Source organism: Phyllostomus discolor, chromosome 3 (assembly GCF_004126475.2).
Source record: "Phyllostomus discolor isolate MPI-MPIP mPhyDis1 chromosome 3, mPhyDis1.pri.v3, whole genome shotgun sequence".
NCBI lineage: Eukaryota > Metazoa > Chordata > Mammalia > Chiroptera > Phyllostomidae > Phyllostomus > Phyllostomus discolor.
Genome location: NC_040905.2, coordinates 147,382,750 through 147,409,416, shown reverse-complemented (window position 1 = coordinate 147,409,416; position 26,667 = coordinate 147,382,750). Strand labels below are relative to the sequence as shown.

Sequence of the window (26,667 nt, the reverse complement as noted above, 5' to 3'; positions counted from 1 at the left end):
GGTCCTCAGTAGTCTAGGCTAGGTGCCACACTTCATCCTCTCTGCACATACCGTCTCAACCTCCCACATAGTTCTAAGTGTCATCTCTATGGTTGTGACTGGCATGTGCATGCCTTTACTCAGTCTTATGTCTAAATGTGAAATCTCTACTTTTACCTGCTATGCTGGAATACTTGCTCTTTACATGACCAACTTGGATCAGCATGCATTTACCAGGAGAACTCCTAAAGATCCTTGGGTTGTCAGCTGACAACTTGCTAGCCCTGGAAGCTTCCCATGACCCATACCAGACGTACATGCTCCCAGCTGCCTCTGCTAATGTCATGTGCATTAGCATTAATTCAATTGAATGCTCAATCACCCATATCCCCACCCGCCTACAACAAGCTCCCTGGCAGCAGGAAACAGATGTGCTTTTTTGCCTTGCATCAGGCACACACCACAAAACCCACAAACACACCATACATATACAATACTGACATGGTGAAATTAAATTCTGTGATGCTATATTTCCCTTTAGATTCCGATTCATGCAATGACTGAAATTGAAACCATAACTGCCCGACAAATTTCTCCAGGGAATCATGAGTGGAACGGAATAGCTATAGTCTGTGGGAGTGTTTACGCATGTCCTTCACAGGCCTGGGAAGGGGCCTGCTTGGTTATTGCTCTTTCAGCCCTGTCTTCTCCTCCAGGGTGCGCCATGAAAGAAGCTAGTGTCTTTGTTGTATTTACCAATATATTTACAAAAACAAGTAAATTACCTAGAAAAGAGATAGTTTCAAATATTTTGAGAATCCATGAAATGAGTAAAACCATTAATGTTTCTTTTCAATTTCAATGAAGATGAAAAGTTTAAGGGGTCACCGCATGTCCTTTAGAGGATGAGTAACATCTAGCACATAATACATAGATTGCACCGCCCCCCAAACAAACAAAAACAAAACACAAAGTTGATTATAAAAACCTTCAAGGATAAATTTTTAAATACTAAAGTCACCATAGATGACAAATTCTAATCACTACCATGGTGCCCAGGGTGTTGGGGACCCCTGGAGTGAGGTATAAAAACCTGAAAAGTGGAACATTAAAGGTTTTGAATTATTACATTAGTTTTGCATTAAGTATTGAATGTAAGATTATGAAAGTATTCTAACCTTAAAACATCATTTAATTAAACAATTTAAAATACTTAACAAGTATTTATGAAATGAATATCAACATGACGTTTAACATTTTTAAATTTTTAACATTCAGATAATTGAAACAGCGTGGATTAAGATTCAACTTTATTTAAACTGTATTTTATTTATTCCAAAGTTAAAAATTAATGTAATTTAGCATCCTTGGCTTTAATGGAAGGAAACACATTAATATTTTCAAGATGATTGGTGTTTAGTTCAGAATATTGCGATGTTGGAAACTTTCTTGCAACTTTGTGACAGTTTTGAATAATTTTTCTGTACCTCACATTACTGAAAAGTCCTCACAGGCTCCCAACTTGTGTAGACTGTTAAAAATGAAAATCAGGGTTGTTTAGGACCAAGGTTGTAATCAGCTTTAATAGTGTATTTCGTCTTCCCACAGGTACCCTACAGACTGCTGGGAGCTGCTCTCAAGAGAAGATGCAACATACATGTTCTCAGGTTATAGAAGTGAGGATACAGCCATGCTTTGTCATAGAGACAGCACATTAGCAGGCAATAAATGAAGACTCAAAATAATGTTGAAGTTTTTAAATATCACAATAGAAGCTCAAACTCAAATGGAGCCCACTACACTGTGCCTTAATGTGAGTGGACAGAGATAAACACAGTATAAGGTCAATATGCAAAAGTCAATTGCATGCCTCCTGCAGCAGAGGTGGATTTACACCGTGAGTTTCTTCCAGTCAGCCTTAGATGGGTCACCGGGGAGCCAGGGATCGGCACCTGGTGCCCTTGGATGGGCTGTGAGGGATCCCCTGGTACCCCTGCTGGAAGCACGAGAGGTTTTTCAGGGTCAAGTACCAGAATGTGAACATGGCCTCCACCCTCATTTCCTGTTAATTCAAGTGCTGAAGAGGTCAATCCACACCCAATACCCAGCCCTGCAAGAAACTCTTAGTTGCAACCCTAGAGAGAAGGGATTTCACTGGATTCTAACAGTAGACAACAGGACACCCAGTTTAAGCTGCAGGTCAGAAATAGAGTTGTTTCGGGGAATAAGAACAACCAACTGGCCTGACAGGTGGTCTGCTGTGGAATTGTTACTGAACAGCAAGGTGGGTCCTGCTGCCTGCCACCACCCTCTAGGCAAAATTCTGGAGGCAAAGTTTTGGTGGTAAAGGAAAGGCGTCTTTATTCAAAAGCTGCACAATTGTTAGAATAACAGCATTCCACATGAATTAGTCACTTAAGCCTATCAAATGAAACTAAAATCTTTAACACCTTAACTATCCTATCATTCCCCTGTTAGTTTTTAATGATGTGATTCCATAGGTTTAGTGTACAAAGTAAAACAACATAAGATACAAAAGCTACACAATTGTGGAAGAATGACAGGCTTCTGCCTCACTGCTTGTCACTTGTAGAACACCCAAAGAAGAATAACCCTGCCACCCTCTGCCAGGCCAGCTCAAGCCTAGTCTGTGCCCAGGCTTTCTCCTCCCATCCAAAATCCATCAAAAATACCATCCTTTGTGAAACACAGGCATTGCAGCATCATCAACCAGACATCCTCAAGGAAGAGAGCCTAGGGCCAGTCTCTCCCCTCTCTTTATTTTAAATCTTCTGGCCCAAAATTCTATTGGTTCCAGTGGCATTCAGCTCTCAGCCAGTCCCATCCTAGACTGTTTCCCATTGCCTCAGACAATGCCCTCCTGTGACCCTTGCCCACTTCTCCCCAGGGATCTGCTCAGGTGTCTCTGTATCAGAATCCCTGAGGTCCTGAAGGAGAAAAGTCAGAGCCTATATGTGGCTGAGCTACGTCTCGACTGGAAACGTTTAGGTGCTTTGTGTTCTGAAATTCACATGAAAACACAAGACTCCTGAATAACTTCCAAGAGTCAACAATACATGGATTAAGAAAATTAGTTCATCGTACAACACATTTTACTGAAGAAATTTTGGACTTTTCTTCAATTGCCTGAAAAAAATATCATAAGCAAACTGGCTGTTTAAAAAGTATTTGCCTACTTTTCAGTAGTGCTCCAAAGCCAGTCATTTCAACTCCCTTACACCAAAGGGAGTTGGTGTGTCCTACAAAGTAATAGACAGCAGCCCTTTGGAATTTGAGGTGGAACTTGGAATCCTTGGTCATTTCCCTCTCTCTGCTATACTCTCGGAATCTCCTGGACTCTCTTTTGTCTTAAGTGCCCTGTCATTTCCATCCTTTATTTCCTTTAATGGGCTATCTTAGAGACAAGCATGATCTCCACTCTGCCTAAGGGGTTTTGGTACATTTGCAATGCAGGCACACATCAGAGATAGTGCAGGTTGATTCCACACACCTCAATAAAGCAAGTATTTCAGTAAAGTGAATTGTAATCTTTCTACTGGTAGATGTTCTGCCCTTCGTTTTGTAAAATCCTCAATACCTGTATCCACAGTTCAGTGAGGTGTGCCTGTGGTAGTTCATCATTCCAAGTTTATAATTCAGTTCTATAAATAAGTAGTAATATAAACAGATTTGTCAAGAGGATTCAGTTATTTGTGACAATCTTACATAGTGCCTATGCCATAGTTAGTATGCAGTAAAACTTAATATCATTATTTTTAATATCATGGTTATTACCCAGATTAAGAGAAGAATCTTTGGGGATCATCTGTTTTCTTTCTAATTCTCAGTTTCTTAAAGTAATCTTTCCATTGTGTTTAGGGGATTTATCAACCAAGCCAAGCTAGTGTCCACCATTCTGCTAGACAGGGCTAGCGTTCTGGCAACTGGCTTTCTGGTTGCCAGTCTCTTGTGAGCTGACTGGTGTGATTCCTCTCTTTATCTGCAGCGCTCATCACGTGAGGGTTAAAAGGAAGTTGAATCAGGTGGGTGTTCTTGCAAAGCTGAGGGCAGTCCACTGAACCAGAAGAAGAGCACAGAAGTTCTCCTTTGAGCGTCTTGCAAGAGCAGCCTCTTTCCTGCCTCTGTGTGACTCAATATTGGCCTTTACTTTCCCTGTGCCACAGCCCCTAGCACCCCCTTTGGTTGCATCAGGTTTGGCTAACTTATATTTTGCCATTTTGTCAACATAAAATTCACTTTCCTTCTTTCGTTTTCATGATATTTAGACCTATATTTGTTTTCTTTTTGTCTACACATGACTGTCAAGTATTACTTTCTAGAAATAATGAGATGAGAAACTAGAAATCTGAAGTCTTAAAAATTGTGCAGAAAAATGATACAGCCCTTGTGGGTATTTTTTTCCTTTTATTTGTATTAAACTTATGATGAGTCAGAACATCATGGGGGAGCAGCAGGCCAAACCTTGTCTCCTAAATCACCATTTTAAAAAGAAATTAGAGAAATTTAAAATAAGACAAAAATCACAAGCAAGTAAGGGACGAGTAAAGGACAGAAGGCTATTTCTCTCTGACTTTGCAGCCTAAGCCTCACCACCCTGGTTTCTCAGAATGAGATAGAAATAGACCCCCAAAAAGGCAAAACCAAAAAAACCTCAAGAGAATCACACCGACTGAGTGAATAGTTAGAGGACTAATTCTATATTATAAGTCTCTATTGGGAGAGTCATCATTGAGCGTAATATGTGCAGTAATGTAAGAGTTGAACAATGGAAGTTGTACTGGCAAAATAAAAATTATTGGCCTACTAAAAATAAAGTGATTCCAACTGGATAATCAATTTTATCATCTACTTTGATAAAACAAAGTTTTTCTCTCAGCATTGAGGGCTGCTGACACTTTTGATACCAGGGACTTGTGTTCAGGAAATGAGAAGGTCACCGCTCATCATCAGGGTACTCAAACACTCCAAGGGCAAAGAAAGGCAAGGTTCCCAGAAAATAATTATTTTGCCAACAGAGCCACAAGCCCCTCCACAACAGGGAAATTCTAAAGGCCTCAGGATGTGGTCAGCCTGCCCTCAAGGAGTGTGGTTCTAGGAGAGTTCGGGTTGAGGACACTGTCACTTCTGAGGAAAGGGGTTCTTAGACCTGACATCACCCATGTGAATGAGATGGTGCTGCAAAAATAATATTATCTTGATATTAGATAATCTCCACACATATGTACAAATGAAAAGAACCAGGATTCCTGACTGGGTACTGACACAGCCTGAGGAACACCAATGGCCACTTATAAAATGTTTGAAAGAAATGACAGTGTCTACGGAAGTCCTGACCTGTTGGCCACAGTGAAGAAGCATAACAACATGGACCTGCTTGAATGGGTTCTAGAAGGCAGAGAAACATCCCAGTGACTCTTTCACTAAAACTCATCAGCCTCTGCTGTGAATGAAAGAGCCAACAAAATCCAGTCCTTGGTTCTGAGGAACTTAATTGCCAGAGGTATTCTGGTAAATCCCTTGTAGGTGCTTGGTAATCACTGTCACATGTAATTAGTAATCAGTTCAGAATTCATTCATGTGTCATAAGAAAATGAAGGAAGCCTGAGGGAATGTGTCCTTATTCTCAAATTAATGTGGAGAGTGAAAAATATTCTAATGAAACCTTCTAATAACCAAAATACCTTGGGATTTTTTATCCTGTTGTCATGGACTGAAGTTTGGTTTGTACCAAATATTAACCTGTTGAGACAATATTCCCCAATATGATACCTTAGGAGGTGGGGTCTTTGGGAGGTAAGTAGGATTAAATGAATTTAAAAAGGTGGAGCCCCAGTGATGGGATTAATGTCTTAATGAGAGTCACTACTATCTTCCTCTCTACACTCTCCACCATTAGAGGACACAAAGAGAAGACACCTGTCAGCAACCCAGACGAGGGCTCTCAACAAAACTCAGTCATTCTGGCACCCTGAACTTTAGGCTTCCAGTCTCCAAATTATGACAAATTTGTTGTTTATGAGGCTCCTGTTCTACAGTACTTCTCTATAGCAGCCTGTACTGAGACATGTGGCATCATTTATCTAGCACCTATGACACACTAGTTGACAGGCAAGGTCAAATCATACATGACAGAGAAAATGTCATGTATAATTATTCTCATTCCTTTTCTTTAAAAGAAGATCGAATATTTGTGCTCACAAGTAAAAAGCATTGATGCAGAATCAAAGAAAAAGGGAAGGATAGCCCCATGTAAAAGGCATAGTGTATTAATAAACGAGTCAGAGATACATCTCAGGTGAAAATGGAGGCATAGGTAAACACACTTCACCTCCAAGCACAACTAGAGCAAAAATTACTACTAGACTACAAGACAAATATCAGCCAGATTTGCCAGAAAATCGAGCTGTATGAAAGTCCAATAAGGAAGGATTTAAGGAAGCCACACTCATCCAGATGGGTAGGAGGACCAGAGACATGGAGAGGCAAGGAGAGGCGAAGAGGGGTGGAGAGGCACTGAGACATGGCGTGGTGTGGACAGGTGGTGGAATTGGCGGTCCCACCAGGGCTATTATGGAAGGCTCTGCCCCCCACAAAATACAGGTGACTTTTCCACAATAGGCCACGCTACTAAAGCAGGAAGTCAAAGCAGCTCTACCTAGTACACACAAACAAACACAGGGAGACTGCCAAAATGAGGAGACAAAGAAATATGGCCCAAATGAGAGAACAGAATAAAACTCTAGGAAAAGAACTAAATGAAATGGAAATAAGCAACCTATCAGATGCAGAGTTCAAAACACTGGGTGTCAGGATGCTCAGGGAAATCATTGGGTGCTACAACAGCATAAAAAAGACACAGGCAGAAATGAAGGTTGCATTAAGTGAAATAAAGAAAATTCTACAGAGAACCAACAATCAGTGGAGGGGATGAAGCCAAAAATCAAATCAATGGTTTGGAACATAAGGAAGAAAAAAGCATTCAATCACAAGAGCAAGAAGAAAAAACAATTCCAAAAAATGAGGATAAAATAATGAGCATCTGGGAAACCTCCACATGTACCAACATCTGAATAGTAGGGTTGCCAGAAGGGGAAGAGGATGAGCAAGAAACTGAAAACTTATTTGAAAAAATAATCAAAGAGGCCCTGGCTGGTATAGCTCAGTGGATTGAGCGCAGGCTGTGAACCAGGCATCGCAGGTTCGATTCCCAGTCAGGGCACATGCCTAGGTTGCAGGCCATGGGCCCCAGCAACCACACATTGATGTCTCTCTCTCTCTCTCCCTCCCTTCTCTTTCTAAAAATTAAATAAATAAAATCTTTAAAAAATTACATCAAACTGACATATTGAAAAACAAATAATCAAAGAAAATGTTCCAAGCTGGTGAAGCAAATAGACATACAAGTCCAGGAATACAAACAGCCCCAAGCAAGATGGATTCAAAGAGACCCATGTGAAGACACATCATAATTAAAATGCCAAATGTAAAAGACAAAGAGGGAATCTTAAAAGAAGCAAGAGAAAAGCAGCGAGTTACCCACAAACGAGTTCCCATAAAGCTCTAGGCTAATTTCTCAAAGGAAACTTTGCAGGTAGGAGGGACTGACAAGAAGTATTCAGAGTGATGAAAAGCAAGGACCTAGAACCTAGATTACTCTATCCAGTAAACCTATCTGGTTTAGAATGGAAGGACAGATACAAGTGCTTCTTACACAAGGTGAAGCTAAAGGAGTTCATCATCACCAAGCCTTTATTATAGGATATGTTAAAGGGACTGCATAAGAAAAAAAAAAGTCAAAACTATCAGCATTCAAATAGCAACAAATTCACAAATATCAACAACTGAATCTGAAAAAATAAGTTAAGCACACAACCAGAGCAGGAAGAGAATCATAGTTATGGAGATTATTTGGAGGGTTTTTGGAGAGAGAGAGGTGGCCAGAGAGAGATACAAAGAGAAACATCAATTTGTTGTTCCACTTACTTATGCATTCATTGGCTGCTTCTTGTATGTGCCTTGAGCAGGGGGCAAACCTGCAATGTTGGCTTATGGGGACAATACTGTCACCAAATGGACAAGAGGACCAGGGCCTCCTATCAACTTGTTAGTGAAGCCAAAGAGCTTAGCTGATTTTAGGGCCTAATTATTTATATTGCCTATCATCTTGAAATAGACCAGACAAATGATATTTTTTAAAATTTAATCTACTCATGGAAAAATATTCTGAAAGCAGTAGGCCATTTTTGTCTGGATTCTTAGTTAACCTAAATACACTTTAATGCAAAACTTGGTATGAAATAGCTATAACATAGGCAGATATGGAAACAAATGACTCACTGGTGAAACAAGACTCATAAATCTTTAAAAACATTGTTTATTTTATACTTGGTAACATGATCTCAAGATCTGTTTCTTAACAATGTATTTTTATACATGTTTAAAATTACCATAAATTTTCACACATATGGAGACAATATAGGATGTGTTAGATGTGAAAGAAAAAGCCCTCTCAATTTGGTATTTGACTTTACTGAAGAGCTTATTTATCATACACGGTCTGGTAAGTAAGTACCTAACAAAATACACAAAGCCACAAGGCTGAGGGAGCCTAGTACCCTAGGTAAAGATGGCAAAAATGTTGTCCGTATTGAAGACCAAATTTTGCTTTTAATACAAAGAAGAGTAAAAATTGGTCATGAGTATGTGCATGTGTGTGAGTATTTAACACCTAAATGCACTTCTGACTTTGGGACAATGATGCTTCTCATTTGACTGTTAAGGATCCCTTTGAACTGACACATGTCTACTTCAGTGAGAAAATTAAAATGGCAAAATTAACAGTGTAGATTGATGACATCTTCTTAGACCACAGCTTAGAGCTCATGAATGAAAACAAAAAAGGAAGTAAAAGTATAAAGAAATGTTTAGAAAATGAAAATTATGGTGTCTCCCTATTTAATGGCCATGCTTAGAGAGAAGGTCATAGGCTAATTAGGGTCCAAGGTTGTTCACCAGACGCCCAGCTCAGCCAGGACAACAGACAACTCCTGTGCCCATGGCCCTCCCACTGTCTCTGCTCACCGTCCTGGTGGTGTTCAGCTGTGGCCCCAGTGGAGCTCTGGGCTGTGACCTACCTCAGAACCACATCCTGCTCAGCAGGGACAACTTGATGCTTTTGAGGCAAATGCAGAGAATCTCCACTTTGTCCTGTCTGAAGGACAAAAAAGACTTCAGGTTCCCTCAGGCAATGGTAAACAGCAGCCAGGTCCAGGAGGCCCAGGCCATCTCTGTCCTCCATGGGATGCTCCAGCACATCTCTGACCTCTTGCTCACAGAGCACGCCTCTGCTGCCTGGAACACCACCCTCCTGAACCAGTTGTACATGGGACTCTATCAGCAGCTGGAAGACCTGGAGCCCTGTTTGCTGCAGGAGATGGGAGAGGGAGGAACTGCCCTGGCATCCCAGGGACCTACACTGGCTGTGAGGAAGTACTTCCAGTGCCTTTTTCTCTACTTGAAAGAGAAGCAGTACAGTGACTGTGCCTGGGAGGTTGTCCGAGTGGAAATCATGAGATCCTTCTCTTCCATAATAACCTTGCAAGAAAGGTTAAGTAACATGGACTGAGACCTGTGGTCACCTTCATCCAGGTGTCACGGATGAATGTGCCCCATCTCCCCTGCATATAGGATTCAGGTCATGGGGAAAGGCTCTTCTTTCTGCTTCAGTCACAGAATGTATTGATGTTAATTGAGCACATCTTTTGTCAGAGTTTGTCTGCAAGAAATTGTTACATAATTCAGCTCCTGGGCCATCAGTCCCTATGGGATGACTGCCCTTATGTTATTCATTTATTGCTTCTGTGTTTATTTATTATGTATTTATTCTTTTATCGTATCACAGTTAAATAATTTTTGCCCTTATGTCATATTAAAATTTACAAATCATGTTTATTTTTATGTTATGATATTTGCATTTGCCTTAATAATTACATTCTTATCAAAAAATTTTCTTGTGTTTTTATTATAAAAATTTAAATCTTTATTTATTTTCTATATACATCTATCTCAGAATAGTTCCTGTGTCAGAAAATACATATCAAAAGGTGGAAATCCATGGACTTGGGAAGAGTCCTGGAATATGTGGAGTATGATCAGTACTTATGTCTGAGCAGTACCTAATTCATATACAGTCCAAAGGGGGCGGTGGGTAGAAATGCCTGAGAGGAGTCATCGAGACTGAAGTGGAAAAGATACACGGTGTTTACTGGCTGATCCTGGCACCTGGTACTCTTCCTCCCACCCTCTCCCTGGTCCTGTTTCACTGATTCCATTCACTCCCATATACTGTCCCTTCACTCCCCCCACCTTACTGCCCACACCCACAGGTGCTGTGGTTCTCTTGTGGTGTCGGCTTCACGGTTTCATTAAGGGTAAAAAGCCACAGGGATGGAACAAAAGCTGAGTGGAAGCTCTGTGTTCTTCAAAACTGTTGTAGCCAGGTCTGTTTCTCTGAGTGTCCTGATGTATATTTTTGCGCCCCGAGTGAAGGCCATTGTTACAGTGATGAAATAGGTGCTGACATAAAAGGAATCATATCAATTCAGTGTACTGTGTGGGTTGTGTGAAATTCTCAGACAGAAGAGAGAGATATCAATTTGACAGGATGTCTTGAATCATTGCCTCAGGTGACCTGGCCAATGCATTAGTTTGCTTTTCTATATATTGTGCGTAACGTTTTAATAAAGTTTTGTCATTTATCTTTCTCCTTATTACTGCTTCTTCTTGGTGGACAGTTTCAGCAGAAGAGAAGCTTGGCAATTCTGGACTTTCATACGCCTTCCTTTGACTGTCCTTCACTTCTGAAATATCATGACTGTATCTATACAGGGAGCTGAGGAAGATGTGCTATGTACTGGGCTGACTAAAGGGTTTGTTTGCTTTAGTCAACCTCCAGCTATGTTTTAAGGCAAGTTTTAGCATGGCTGGCTGTGGATTCAGCCAAGTTGATACATAACATTAACCACCACAAAAACTGCCCTGGAAAAAGGATGTCCAGATTCTCTGCAGCCTCTTTGGTTCTTGTGAACAGTGAAATCGCTGGAACGTCAGGAACCCAGACTCTGGTGTCAGAAGGCCTAGCTTCTAAAATGCTGCTACTGTCTTGAAAAAGTTAATCTACCCGTGCCTCTGTATTCTTCTTCCTAAAAAGGGGATGGTGGTAGGAACAGTTTCTGTCTACTTTGTTAATTCACGTGCACTAAGGAGGGTGGAACAATTTGACACATGAAAGTGCTTGACAAACACCTGTTTTTGGGCTGCATGTACTCAAAGGGGTGTTCAGAGGGATGGGTTCCAGTATTAATTAACATGTTCATCATCAGACCCACACCAGAGTAGGTGCTCAATAATGTCATTCTCACTTTTAATATGGTGATAATTTTCCAGCTGTATCCTCCTGAGTATTACTGAGTTGAGGTAAATCAAGTTTCTGAATGGTTTCATTAATCATATGAAATTCACATTGAAAACAGATAACATCCATGATTTTGCCAGTTAGAATTCAAACTGGCTGATCTTATTTAAAGTGAGCCCCTTGTTAGTGTCTGGGCATGATTCCACCTGAGTGTTCACAAACTGATGACATCTGGCAGGAAAAAATAAAAGAATGGTCATGCGGCTGGTTTTGCTGAGCTGGCAGTTGGCCATTGGATGAGAATTACTTTCCTTTAAGGCCCTGTCAGAGCAATCAGCTTCTGTCCTTTCTTCATTCTACTGTGCCTTTGATCCTTTCCTTTGCTACAAGCTTTCTTGCATTAAATTCAGCTAAATTATATTTTGTCATTTTGTTAATCAAAAGTCAGCCTTCTTGTTCTATTCAGGCCTGAAGACTGGTTAGATCAGGGCTACTCATATCAGGGAGGAAAGCCTACTTTACCTGGTCCACCCACTGAAGTGTCAATCTCACCACAATACACCCTCACAGACACACTCAGAATGATCTTTACAAGGATCTGGGTACCTCATAGTCCTGTCAAATTGACACATAAAATTAACCACCACAAGGATCTGAGATGAAATGCTGAGAACTTTATTGCTAGTATTGCTAAAGCTGAAATATTTGTCACCCCAGGTAGTCTGAGTTTGGTTACATCATTTCAACCTGACATAAAATCATGTGAGAACAGTCTCTTGGAACACCATGTGAGTGATTAAAGGGTTTAAAGTAAACTTTGTTTTGGTCACAAAGTGCTTCCCTTCTACAGGAAGGGAATAGCACAGGGGTTACATACAACATTTTGGCAATTAGGAACAGCCACGATGTCTACATTGTGTGAAATCATGTGGGTCTGTGGGGAAACCATGACCCACGCCCCCAAGCTGGATGTGTGTTGTCAGGGCAGATCAAGTGCCCACAAATCACCCCTATCAAAGCCCTGAATCCACACAGAGACTCTGTCCTGTTCACCTTGTGCCTCGCTCCATTCCATAATTTGCTTATTTTTCTAAAACACGGGTCATACATCTGCACTACAAGGTCTGTTCAGTCCCCAGCCTCCCTCTTCCCCAAGCAAGTTTATAGTTGGAGTAGCATCTGCACATTCAGTCCAGAAACATGCACAGTGTGGACTTTGTCCAAGTGTAGCATCACCCACATGCCCAGCACTGAGCCAGGCCTGCAGGAGAGAGGAGACTACAGCTCCTTCCACCCTGCTTAGCCTCAGGTTCTTCCTGTTCTATGAAGAGGAGTGAAAAAGAATGGCTCCTAGTCCATTTTGTGCCCAAATCCGACTCTGGATTATTCTTAACATAAGAGGCCTTTGGGCAGGGCTGTCCTCTGAACCCTGGGCCTCTACATTGTCTTTTGAGATGCAGCTTAGAAAATAAGTTCTTTAAGACCTGTGTAACCATTTGAAAACTGCCATGCATGTGGAGGTCAGTAATTATTCCACAGCACCCCTAACTGTGTTTAACTGGACACTCTGTGCAGCTTGTCATATTTTCACGGCATTGTTTATTGGGTGAAGAATATGATTCTGTAGCCAGGGCTATGGGCTGTACCATAACTCTAATTAAGAGCAGTGTGAGCTTGACAAATAACATAAACTCTTATTCCTCTGTGTTTTATCACCTTTCATATGAGGACAATAGTAGCATTGTTTCATAGGAATTTTGTCAGCATTAATGGGTAAATACACACAAAAAGCCTAAAAGTGTGGTTGGCAAAAGTAATCCAGATAGAGGGGGCTATCTGCAGAGAAGAGGCAGAAGAGCTGGCTGAGGGAGTGACTGGAAGGCAACAGCAGGGAGCTTTTGATGTCCTGGGCAGAACTATTATTGTTGGGAACCGCCCTGCCTGGTTTCAGAAGTTCTAATCCCCCCGTGCTAAGGCTGAGTGAGTGACCTTCACATGATAAGCCACTAAGGAGGCAAAGCTTATCTCCTTGGCAAGGGCACCACCTCTGCTCCTTTACTTCACCCTGCCTGGCCTCCAGTGCTTGATCAATTAGCCAATGACGGGTAGGATTCCTCAAGGGAGGGACGATCTAAGACAGGCATGATCATGGGGCCCCCCAGGGAAGGACTTGGGGGCCCCAGAAAAGGGATGATGGACCCTCGCTCCTTGGCTTTGACAAAGCCTGAGTCCTCATTCTGTCTGCAACAAGTCTAATCTCTTGGCTGCCTTACTTCCTCTACCTGACTTAAGCCTGAAACAATGCTGGTGGTGGGTGCCACCCTGTGTTGGAAAGGGCGGGTTGCCTAGGGTGATTAGACCTAAGAAAGAATATGTAAAATCCTGTGAAACCTGCTTTGTTTAGAATGCTCTCAATTAAATGGTAAGGGTCCAAGCAGGAAGTGAGTTTGTTCCCCAAAGTTTTATGGCCGCTCAGCTATCTGACCCTGATTCAAAATAGACCCTCAGAGTTCTTTGTATGTTATCTATTGTTTGATCTTTACTGCCTGATAATGATTAATGAACTTTACCTGTATTCATGTGCAAAAGGTACCTAATGAAAGCCCATTGAGGAAGAGGCCCTTGGACCTTCTCCTTTGAGAGATCCTCCACCTTTCCTCCCCAAGCAGATCATGTCTTGGTAGACTGATTCTGATGGATGGCAGATGGGGGTCTCCGAGGACAAAGTTCCCACACACATTTTTATTTGTTTGTTGTTTTTCATGGGTATTAGTTTCACACTACATTCAGTGAGTGAATATTCCTTCTGCCATTTCCTGAAGATACATGCAATTTCTGTGCATTATACTTCTTAGAGGGTCCTGGGAAGTAGGAAACATAGTTGGTAGATTTTTATCCTCCAAAAGCTGGCATGTGATGGGATCCAGGCCTATTTTTCTAAGGAATAATGGGAAACCCATCTAATGTGTTGAGATAAAACTAAAGCAAAGGGAAAAGCATAAATATTCCTCCACCCTTTAATGGTCTTTACCACTTTCCACCTATAGCCTTTGAACATGCCCTTACCCACACATTAAACATACCACAGATATCTTAGGTGCATATATATGTTACATACACCACACACATATATGAGATGCCCAAAAGTTGTGGTTTGAATGTAGGACCGTGGTAGGAATTGCTTTGAATCTGTAGATAGCTTTGGAAGGTGTAGGCATTTGAATGACGTTAAGTCTTCTTATCCATAAACATAGCACGTGCTTCCATTTATTTGTATCTTCTTCAATTTCTGTCTTCAGTGCCTTATAATTTTCTGACTACAGGTGTTTTACACCCTTGGTTAGGTTTATTCCTAGGTGTTTTATTAATTTTGAAGCAATTGTGAATGGGATTGTTCTTAATTTCCCTTTTTGTTTGTTATTGACGTATAAAACGTTACTGATGCAAGTGATTTCTGGATATTAATGTTGAATCCTGCTACTTTGCTGAAATCATTCACCTGTTCTAATAGCTCCTTGGCAGAATCCTGGGGATTCTCCATATACAGCATCATGTCACCTGCAAATAAAAACAGCTTTACTTCTTCCTTTCCAATTTGGATGCCTTTTAGTTTTCTTCTTGTCTGATTGCTGTGACTAAGACTTCCAGTACTATCGGGAATAACTGAGATGAAATAACTGGATGTCCTAAGAACATGACATCCCTGTCTTGTTCCTGATCTTAAGGGGGATGCTTATCATTTTTGCCCATTGAATATGATGCTGCTAGTGGATTTCTCATATGCAGCCTTTATTTTGTTTGCGTGTACTCCCCCCATTCCCACTTTGCTAAGTGTTTTTATCATAAATGGGTGCTGGATTACATGTAGAACACGTTCTCTGCATCTATTGATATGATCATGTAGCTTTTACCCTTCATTTTGTTTATGTGTTGAATCACCTGTATTGATTTGCTATTGTTGTACCAACCTTGCATTCCTGGGAAAAATCCCACTTAATCATAGTGAATGATCTTTTTGATACATTGCCACATTTGGTTTGCTAATATTTTGCTGAGGATTTTAGCCTCTACCTTCCTAAGGGATATTGACCTATAATTTTCTTTTGTAGTGCCTTATCTGGTTTTAGAATTAGGATAATGTTGGCCTCATAAAATGAGCATGGGAGCCTTCCCTCCCCTTGAATTTTATGAAATACTTTGAGAAGAAGTATTATTTCTTCTTGTAATGTTTGGTAAAATCACTTGTGAAACCACCTGGCTCAGGGCTTTTGCTTATTGGGAGTTTTTTGGTTACTGCTTGAATTTCGCTAACTGTAGTCTGTCTATTCAGATTATTTGATTCTTCCTGGTTTACTTTTGGAAGACTATATGTTTCCAGGGATTTATACATTTCATCCAATTGGTCCAATTTGTTGGCATATAGTTGTTCATAATATTTTCTTACAATCCTCTGTATGTCTTTGGTGTCAATTGTTATTTCTCCTCTTTTATTTCTGATTTTATTTGTTTGGGTATTTCACTTTTTTCTTGATGAGTCTGGTTAAGGGTTTGTCAATCTTGTTCATCTTTTCAAGGAAGCAGGTCTTGGATTTGTTGATATTTTGTAACATTTTTTAGACTCTATTTTCTTTACTTCTGCTCTGCTCTTCAATATTTCCTTCCTTCCTTCCACTGCCTTTGGGCTTCATTTGGTGTTCCTTTTCGAGTTCCTTTAAGGGTAAAGTTAGAGTGTTTATTTGAGTTTTTCTTGTTTTTGAAGATAGGCGTGTAATGCTATGATTTTCCCTCTTAGGATTGCTTTCCCAATGTCCCACAGGTTTTGGATTGTCGTGCCTCATTTTCATTTGTTTCAAGGTATCTTTTGATTTCTTCCTTGATCTCATTGTTGAGCCATTCATTATTTAATAACATATTATTTAGGTTCCACGTGTTTGCATGTTTTTCACTGTTCTTCTTGTGATTGATTTCTAATTTCTAATTTCATAGCATTGTGGTCACAGAAGATGCTTCATGTGATCTCAGTCTTCTTCCATTTATTGAGACTTCTTTTGTGTCCTAACATGTGGTCTATCCTAGAAAACGTTCCATGTGCACTTCAAAAGTGTGCATATTCTACTGCTTGGTGTGAAATGCTCTGAAGATATCAACTAAGTCCATTTGATTTCCTGCCTGGCGTAACTATCCATTGAAGTCAATGGAGTGTTAAAATCCCCAACTATGACTGTATTTCTGTCCATCTCTCCCTTTATGTCAACCAATATTTGCTTTACATATTTAGGTGCTCCTATGTTGGGTGCATAAATGTTTACCAGGGTTACATCTTCTCATTGGATTGTTCCCTTTTTCACTATGTAGTGTCCCTCTTTGTCTATTAACATACCCTTGGTTTTAAAGTCTAATTTGTCAGACATTAGTCTTGCTACCCCACCGATTTTTTTTCTTTTCCATTTGCATTGAATATTTTTCCATTCCTGTACTTTTAGTCTGTGTGTGCAGCGATGTATTTCACAGAACTAGAAGAAACATTTAATTTTTTTTTTATGGAACGCAGAAAGGCCCACACAGCAACTATGAACCTGAGAAAGAAGAACAAAATTGGAGGAATCACACTACCTATAAGGCAATAGGAATCAAAATATACTATGAAGACATAGTAATCTAAAGAACATGGTACTTACATGAAAACAGACACATAGATCAATGGAACAGAATAAATAACTCATAAATAAACCCACACCTCTATAGTCAATTAATATTCGACACAGGAAGCAAGCACACACAATGGGCTAAATATAGTCTATTCAATAAATGGTGTTTAGAGATTGGACAGATGAGTGCACAAATAGAAACTAGACCACCTTCTCTCACTATGCAAAAGAATACATTCAAAATGGATCAAAGATTGAAAAGTTAGACCCAAACCATAGAAATCCTAGAAGAAAACATAAGCAGCAAAATCTCAGACATTGCTCATAGATTGCTCTCAAAAATATTTTTTATCAGAAATATCTCTTCAAGCAATGGAAATAAATGAAAAAATAAACAAATGGGACTACATCAAACTAAAAAGATTTTTCACAACAAAGGAAAATATCAACAAGATTTGAAAACACACAGGATGGGAGAATGTATTCACCAATACATCTGATAGGGGTTAATATCCGAAATGTATCAAGTACTTATGAAACTCAACACCAAAAACACAAACAACCCAATTAAAAAATGGGCAAAGGCTCTGAATAGACACCTCTGGGCCCTCTGTGTGTCCTCCTTGGAGAAGACTGTTCATGTCTTTTGTCCATTTCTTAATTGGGTTGTTGGTCTTCCTGGAGTGGAGTCATGTGAGTTCTTTACATACTTTGGAGATCAAACCCTTGTCTGAGGTATCATTGGCAAATATCTTTTCCCATATAGTTGGTTCTCTTTTCATTTTAAGGCTATTTTCTTTAGCCATGCAGACGCTTTTTATTTTGATGAGAACCCATTTGTTTATTTTTTTCCTTTATTTCTCTTACTTAAGGGGACATAACAGTGAAAATATTGCTGTGTGGAACATCTGAGATTTTCCACCCTATGTTCTCCTCTAGGACCTTAATGGTGCCACAGCTTACATTTAAATCTTTTATCCACCTTCAATTTACTTTGTGTATGGTGTATGTTGGGAATCAAGTTTCCTTTTTTTTGCATGTAGTTGTTCAGATCTCCCAACACCATTCATTGAAGAGGCCATTTTTACTGCATTTTATGCTTCTGCTCGCTTTGTCAAATATTAATTGACCATACAGACTGGGGCTTTTTTCTGAGCTCTCTATTCTGTTCCATTAATCTATGTGTATGTTCTTATGCCAGTACCAGGCTGTTTTGATTACAGTGGCCTTGTAATACAGTTTGATATCAGGTATTGTGATCCCACTTACTTTGGCTTTGAGGTTAGTTGTGATTCTTCCCATGGCTGCATGAGGAGGGAAAGCATGTCTACCTACACCTCCATCTTGACTGGAAGTTACCTAATTTTCTTTCTTTCCTTTCTTCACCTTGTTTCTATTCTTTACTCTTAATTATATGACTTTCCTCTATCCTTTAAAATCATTTTTCTTTCCTTCAGTAATATCATGCTCTTTCCTCTTTCTATAATATTCCTATTCTCTTTGGGCATTTATTGATCACTACTGAATTGTCATTGATATTGCTGCCATTGTTGTTTCTCTTCAATTTTGTTCCTATTTTTCACTTTATTTGAAGCCTCATAGTTTACTCTTCTCTTTTCTTACTCCATTTGCCTTCTTCCTTCCCTTTCTTATTAATGTTGTCATTTTATTTTTCTCTTTCTTTGTGTTGATTCTATTCCCTACTTTCATTATTTCTTCCCCATCAATGCTCTCAAATCAATTTTCTTTACTTGAGTTATGTCATATTCTTTTTTTCTTTCTTATAATATTCATATTCTCTTTTTGCCTTTTTAAATCTTTGCTCATTTGTCATTGATATCACTGTTGTTGTTGGGGGGTAGGTGTGCTGGCATGAGTTTGTTTTCCGTGCCATTTTGTTTTGTTCTGTCAGCACCTGTACAACAGCATACAAGAGGTGGTGGGGTTTGAGACTCTCAGTCAGCTTGCCAGAGCAGGGAACCCCACCAGTGAATGAACCCAAAATATCACAGTACAAACATGATAGGAGGGACCACATAAACTGCATATAGTGCATCTTTACAGTATCCAGCTCAAGGGATCAAGGAGACTGCACAACTGAGTCCCATAGTACTCATCCCACAGAAGACCACCCGATGAAGAAAGGCAGGCAAAACACAGCAATCTAATATGCAGAAACAAACAAGGTGAGTCACAAAAGTTCTTTGTATTCCCAATTCTCCGTATTCCAAAAATACGGAGACAAAGAAACAACCCCTAATCAAAATGAAAGGAGGAATCCCTAGAAACAGAATCAAATGAAAATGCGACCAGGGATTTATCAGACATAGAGTTCAAAGTACTTGTTATAAGGACACTCAAGGAGCTCTGTGAAAACTACAGGAACTTTATGGGAGCTGCAAGGAAGTTAGCGGTAACTATATCAGCATGAAAAAGACATAGAAATTGTGAATACAAACCAGGTAGTGATGAAGCATACAATATTTGAAATGAAGAGTACACCAGAAGGAATTGAAAGCAGGCTAGATGAAGCAGAGGATAATCAGTGACTGGGAAAACAAGACAGAAAAAAACACTCATCCAAGCAACAATAGGAAAGAAGACTCAAAAGAGAATACAGGTAGTTTAAGGGAGCTGGGGGACAACATGAAACATAACAATATTCACATCATAGGAATACCACAAGGAGATGAAAAAGAGCAAAAGATAGAAAACCTGTTTGAAAAAATAATGACAGAAAATGTCTCTAACTTGGTGAGGGAAAAGTCACACAGGTCCAGGAAACACAAAGACTCCCAATCAAGATGAACCCAAAGAGGCCCACTGGAAGATGTTTTATAATCGAAATATTTAAAGACAAAATTTAAAGACAAAGAGAGAATCTTAAAGGCAGCAAGGGAGAAACAGCTAGTAATATACAACAGATCTCTAATAAAGCTATCAGTTGATTTTTCAACAGAAACGCTACAAGCCAGGAGTGACTGGCATAAATACACCAAGTAATGAAAAGCAAGGGCCTGCAACCAAGGCTACTCTGTCCAGCAAGGCTATCATTACAATGGAAGGGAAAATAAGGAGCCTCCCAAACAATGACCAAAAACAGGCTAAAAGAGTACAACTCCACCAAACCAGCATTGCAAGAGATGCCAGTGGCACTACTTTCAGAGGCATAAGAAATAGAGAAAGAGGAACAAAAGTACAAAGGGAAAAATGGCAATGAATAAGTACCTTAATCAATAATAACCTGAATTGTAAATGGATTACATGGTCTTATGTAGCCACATAGGGTAAGTGGCAACATAAGAAAACAGAACATATATGCTGTCAACAAGAAACATCCCAGAACAAAAGACTTACACTAGTTGAAAGTGAAAGGATGGAAAAAATATTTCATGCAAATTAACATTATAAAAAGCTGGGGTAGCAACACTTATACCAGTTAAATTTCAAGACAAAGGCCATAATGAGAGATAAATAAAGTCACTACATAATACTAAGGGTGTTTACCAAATAATTCTTATAAATATATATGCACCCAATGTAGGAGCACCTAAATGTATAAAGAAAATCCTGGGGGATTTTAAGGGATAAACAGCATACACTCATCATAAAACCCCACTGTTAACAATGGATAGATGTTTCAAACAAAAAATCAACGAGGATAGTGCCACATTAAACAACACTTTAGATCAAATGGCTGAATTGATATTTATGGAATATTTCACCCCAAAGAAGCAAAATATACATTCTTCTCAAATGCACCTCAATCATTTCCACAGAGAGACCAAAAGGTAGGACACCAAATAAACATTAAATTCAAGAAAGTTGAAATCACATCAATCATCATCCTGGATCACAATGGCTTGATACTAGAAACCAACCTCAAGGAAAAAAACCTCAAAGACATTGAAATACGTGAAGGCTAAATAACATCTTCTTAAATAATCAATGTGTTAGCAATGAGATCAAGGAAGTAATCAAAAAGTATCTGGAAAAAAAAATGAAAATGAACACAGAAAACCCCAATCTACGGTACACAGTGAAGGCAGTCCTTAGAGGGAGTTCTTAGCAATACAGGCCTACATAAAAAAGAGAAAAATCTCAAGTAAACAACCTAACCCTACATCTGAAAGAACTAGAGGAACACTGATGAAGTCCAGAGCAAGTAGAAGGAAGGAAATAGGATCAGAGCACAGTTAAATGACATAGAGACTGAAAAAAAACAATTCAAAAGACCAATGAATCCAGGAGCTAGTTCCTTGAAAAAATGAACAAAATTGACAAACTTTTAACCAGACTCATGAAGAAAAAAAGACAGAAGAACCAGATAAATAAAATAAGAAATGAAAAAGGAGCAGTAACAACTGATACCACAGAAATACAAAGGATAGTAAGAAATTACTATGAACAACTATATGCCAAGAAATTGTACAATCTGGGCAAAATGGATAAATTTCTAGACACATATAATCTTCAAAAACGGAATCAAGAAGAAGCAGAAAACCTGACGAGACTGATAACGACTAGCAAAACTGAAGTAGTCATCAAAAACTCCCAGCACACAAATGTCCTGAGCTAGATGGCTTCTCAGATGAATTTCAACAACCACTCAAAGAAGAAATAACTACTCTCCATTTCAATTGATTCCAAAAATTTCAAAAGGAGGGAAGACTCTCAAACTCTTTTTACATGGCCAGCATTACCCTAATTCCAAAACCCGGTAAAGACACAACAAAGGAGGAAATTAATGGCCAATATCTTTGATGGACATAGATGCTAAAATCTTCAACCAAATATTGGCAGTCTGGGTCCAGCAATGCATTAAAAAGATCATGCACCATGATCAAAAGGGATTTCTCCCAGGGATGCAAGAATGGTACAATATTCACAAATCAATAAATGTAATACACTACATAAACAAAACAAAGCACAAAAATCACATGATCATATTAATAGATGCTAAAAACTTTTTGATAAAATCCACCACACATTTATGATAAAAACACTCAGCAAAGTGGGAATAGAGGGTGCACACCTCAACATAATAAGGGTCATATACAAGAATCCTACTGCCAAGATCATACTTGACAGGCAAAACCAAAAACAGTTCCCTTAAGCTCAGGAATAAGATAGAAATGTCTACTTTCACCACTCTTATTCAAGACACTACTGCAAGTTCTAGCCACAGGAATCGGATAACAAGGAGGAAAAAAGGCATGCAAATTGGAAAGGAGGAAGTAAAACTGTCATAATTCGCAGATGACATGATAGTGTACATAGGATACTCTATAGATTCCACCAAAAAAGTACTCTGCCTAATAAGTGATTTCAGCGAAGTAGCAGCATATAAAATCAATCTTCAGAAATTGATGGCATCTTTGTATACCAACAATGAACACTAACAAAGAATAAATAAGAAAAAAATCCTATTTACTATAGCAACAACAACAAAGAAAAGTACCTAGGAATACATTTAACCAATGAGGTAAAGGATCTACACTTGGAAAACCATAGGACACTGTAGAAGGAAAGTGAGGAGGATACAAATAAGTGGAAGCAAATATCGTGGTCATGGATTTGAAGAATTAACATCAACAAAATGTCCATACTACCCAAACCAATCTATACATTTGATACAATTCTTATTAAAATACTAATGGCATATTTCAGAGGTCTAGAACAAATACTCCAAAAATTTATATGGAACCAAAAATGACCTCAAATAGCCTGAGCAATCTTGAGAAAAGAAGGACAAATTTGGAGGGATCACAATCCCTGATATAAAACTATACTACGAGGTTAAGGTAATCAAAACAGTCTGGCACTGGCATAAGAACAGACACATAGATCAATGGGACAGAATAGAGAACCCAAATAAACCCATATCTCTATGATCAATGAATATTTCACAAAGGGGACACGGGCATACAATGAAATAAAAATTGTCTCTTCAGTAAATGGTCCTGGCTGGTGTGGGTAAGTTGGTTGACTGCTGTCCTGTGAACCAGGTTGATGGCTTGATTCCCAGTCAGGACACATGCCTGGGTTGTAGGCCAGGGCCCTGGTTGGGGGCGTGTGAGGGTTTCTCTCACACATCAATGTTTCTTTCCCTCTCTTTCCTCCTCCCTTTTCCTCTCTCTAGAAGTGATTAAAGAAAATCTTTTTAAAAAATGAAAATAAATGGCGTTGGGAGAACTGGACCGGTACATTAAAAAAAATGAAACTAGACCATCAATTTACACTGTACACCAGTATAAACTCAAAATGGATAAAAGACTTAATATAAGTTGTGAAACAATAAAAGTCCTAGTGGAAAACATAGGCAGTAAATTTTCAGAATCATTCATAGCGATTTTTAGGCAAAGGAAATAAAGGAAAAAAATAAACAAATGGGACTATATCAAATTAAAAACTTCTGCATGGTTAAAGCAACCATCATCAAAACGAAAAGGGAGATGACTCTATGGGAGAACATACTTGCTAAAGATACATTGGACAAGGGTTTCATCTCCAAAATATATAAAGAATTCATAGGACTCAACACCAGGAAGACAAGCAGCCCAATTAAAAAATAAGCACAGGACACGAACAGACACCTCCAAGGAGGTCACACAGATGGCCCATAGACATATGAAAAACTGGTCAACATCACTGGCTATCAGAGAGATGCAAATTAAAACCACAGTGAGATATCACATCACACCTGTCACAATGGCTACCAATAATAAGTCAACAATCAACAGGTACTGGTGAGGATGTGGACAAAAGGGAGCCCTAATGCACTGTTGCTGGGAATGCAGACTAGGGAAGCCACTGTGGAAGACACTATGGAGTTTCTGCAAAAAATTAAAAACAAACTGCCTTTTGACCCCAAAATTTGACTGCTGGAAATAAGAATCCTGGAACACGAATTCAAAAGAATTTATGCACCCATGTGTTCAAAGCAGCACTATTTATAATCACCAAGTACTGGAAACAGTACCTAAGTGTGCATCAGTAGATGAGTGGATCAAAAAAGTACGGTACATTTACACAACCAAATGCTATGCAGCAGAAAAAAAGGAGGACCACCTACCTGTTGCAGACACACTGGATGGAGCTGGAGATTATCATGCTAAGTGAAATAAGCTAGTCAGTGAAGGACAAATAGCATATGATGTCACTTGTAAAAGGAATCTAATGAACAAAATAAACTAATGAGCAAAATAGAACCAGATGTGGAAACATGGAACAGTCTGAAAGTGGCCCGAGTGGAGGGGAGAGGGAAGTAAAGTTGGAAAGAAGGGGAAGGGATTAGTCAAACACCATGTATGAATGACCCATGGCCATGGGCATCAGTGTGGGGATTGATTGTGGGAGTGGGGATGAGCTGGGCAGAAGAGGGAAAAGGGTCAAAAATTAGGACAACTGTAATCGAACAACAACAAAAATGATTGTCATTCAATATGACAATGTGAATATTATTCTATGAAGTAATAGTTGATATCTGATATAATAAATCTGTGAAACTAAAAGTACACTTTTTAGAGTTGTTTAATTAATGTTGATGAGATTTTCCTGATTACCTGGGCTCCCATTCATGGACTAGCAGCTCCACCTGCCCCCTAGAGTCCCACAGCATGTGGAAGGGGTAAATCAGAGGGAGCCTTTCCTCTGCAGAGTAGGGGTAGCCAGAAAACACCTCTCTGTCTCTCCCTTTCACTGCCCAATCCCAAAGTGTCCATGCCCTGCCTGAAGCTGGAGACTCTGTCTGTAATACAAAGAGTAAGGAAATGGGCTAGTGACAGCGTTAGAATCCATTGTTGCCAAGAAGTAGCCTTTCTGTAGCAGCGTCAAGGGACACCTGCAGGAAGTGGTAGGACTTCTGTCCACAACAGAAGCCTGCCCTCCTGTTGGTGGCTGCCCTTGTTGCACTGGGAGACCAGGGGGCGGTCTTCCCTGAGAGGACTTTCATTTGCCCACCCACAAATTGCATCTTGCTTTCTGTTTCCTTTTAGCTACAGGGTCTGTTACATCACAGTCCACAGACATTAAGGAAAGCCTCTCTTGCAGATGTTTCTGCAAAACCTAGAAATGTTACTTTTGCTTTCTACTTGTGACATTCTGCTCTTTAGGGAAAACTTGATAGTGAGACAAGGATGCTGAAACCATGACTGAACAAAAGCAGTTGTGTGGTTGGGTGGAGAGGTAGAGAATGAATGGCAAGCATGCTCTGGGGATTTCCACCTGGAGAGGAGGGAAACTTGTGTGATATGGGCATGTATTCTGGAATGCCTCCATGGCATTCCTTGTAGATTGCAAACTCGCATACCCAGCTATCAATGGACATTTGCCCTTAGATGTCTACCAGTCAACTGTAGAGCAGACCTACTGCTTCGAATTGTATGCCCTGGCATTCTCCACAGTAGTTGCTGGTGAGAGAATTCACTTGTTTTTTCTTCCTTCAATATGCCATTTAACATAACCGATAGTAATTTTAATTCATTGTGTTTAGGATTCTTTCCCACCAAAAACCAAAAATACATGAGAACAGTAACTGTGTTTGTTACAATCACCTCTATATCCTGAGGGCACCACACCGCCTGGCTTAGAAGAAGTCAGTGGGTACTTCCAGTTTGAATATAATGTGATGGGTAAATGAATTGTGCCATCCATGTTTTAATCAAGCTGCACAATCTGGCTTGCTGTTTCTCTTTGGGATAAGTCAATACAAAAAGTTTCCTACTGTAAAAATTTAATACACACAGATAATTATAAATCGACTAAACATAAAGACTATATTTTATTATAATAACAATATAAAGGGGCACATGCTGAACATTACATGAGCCAAAAAGTCAAACTTTCCAAATACATAAATAATTGAACTTTTAAATTAACGAATGAGTGAATAAATAAATAAATAAATAAATAATACATCGATTCCATTCATGAGACGATCAGAGCAGAAACAAAGGAAGTTGGACCTGGCAGAACAGGAGGAAGTGTGATATTATTAGGGAGGGAGAATCATGTCCATGCTGAGCCAGGTGTCCCTCCTTACTGCACAATCTCCTCTTCCTCCAAGTTTGCTGATAAAGTCAAGGATCTTCTGATTTCTGCTCTGACAATCTCCCAGGCACAAGGGCTGTGCTGCTTCTCCTTCAGGTAGCGAGTGATTCTCTCAAAGTATTTCCTCACAGCCTGGATGGAGTCCTCTCTCGTCAGGGGAGCCTCTTCCAGCCCCACCTCCTGCGTCAGACAGGCTTCCAGGTCCCTCAGCTGCTCATCAAGTCCATTGCAGAGTTGGTGTAGGAGGGTCTTGTCCCAAGCAGTAATCACGCCCTCTGAGCAGAAGAGGTGGAAGGTCTGCCTGATCATCTCATGGATGGCAGAAGTGGCTTGAGCCTTCTGGAACTGGTTGCCACTGAACGCCTCCAGGGGGAACCCAAAGTCCTTGCTGTCCTTCAGGCAGAACAAAGGGGTGATCCTTCTCATTTGTCCCAGGAGCACCAAGGTCCCCTCGTTAACCAGGCTGTGGGTGTGAGGCAGGTCACAGCCCAGAGAGCAGATGGAGTTGCAGCTGAGAGCCACCAGGGCCACCAGGAAGGAGAAGGGCAGGGCCAT

General features: G+C 39.8%; 2 protein-coding genes across 2 annotated transcripts; one reads left to right on the top strand and one right to left on the bottom strand.

Annotated features, from left to right (window-relative positions):
* Positions 1 to 8,797: 8,797 nt before the first annotated feature.
* On the top strand, positions 8,798 to 9,625 carry LOC114507612 (interferon omega-2-like). Its single transcript, XM_028525521.2, has one exon. It carries the CDS (start codon positions 9,056 to 9,058, stop codon positions 9,623 to 9,625), a length of 570 nt encoding a protein of 189 aa, XP_028381322.1. The 5' UTR covers positions 8,798 to 9,055.
* Positions 9,626 to 26,019: 16,394 nt separating this feature from the next.
* LOC114502773 (interferon alpha-4-like) lies at positions 26,020 to 26,667 on the bottom strand. Its single transcript, XM_028519954.2, has one exon. The coding sequence runs from the start codon at positions 26,665 to 26,667 to the stop codon at positions 26,101 to 26,103; it is 567 nt and encodes a 188-aa protein (XP_028375755.1). The 3' UTR covers positions 26,020 to 26,100.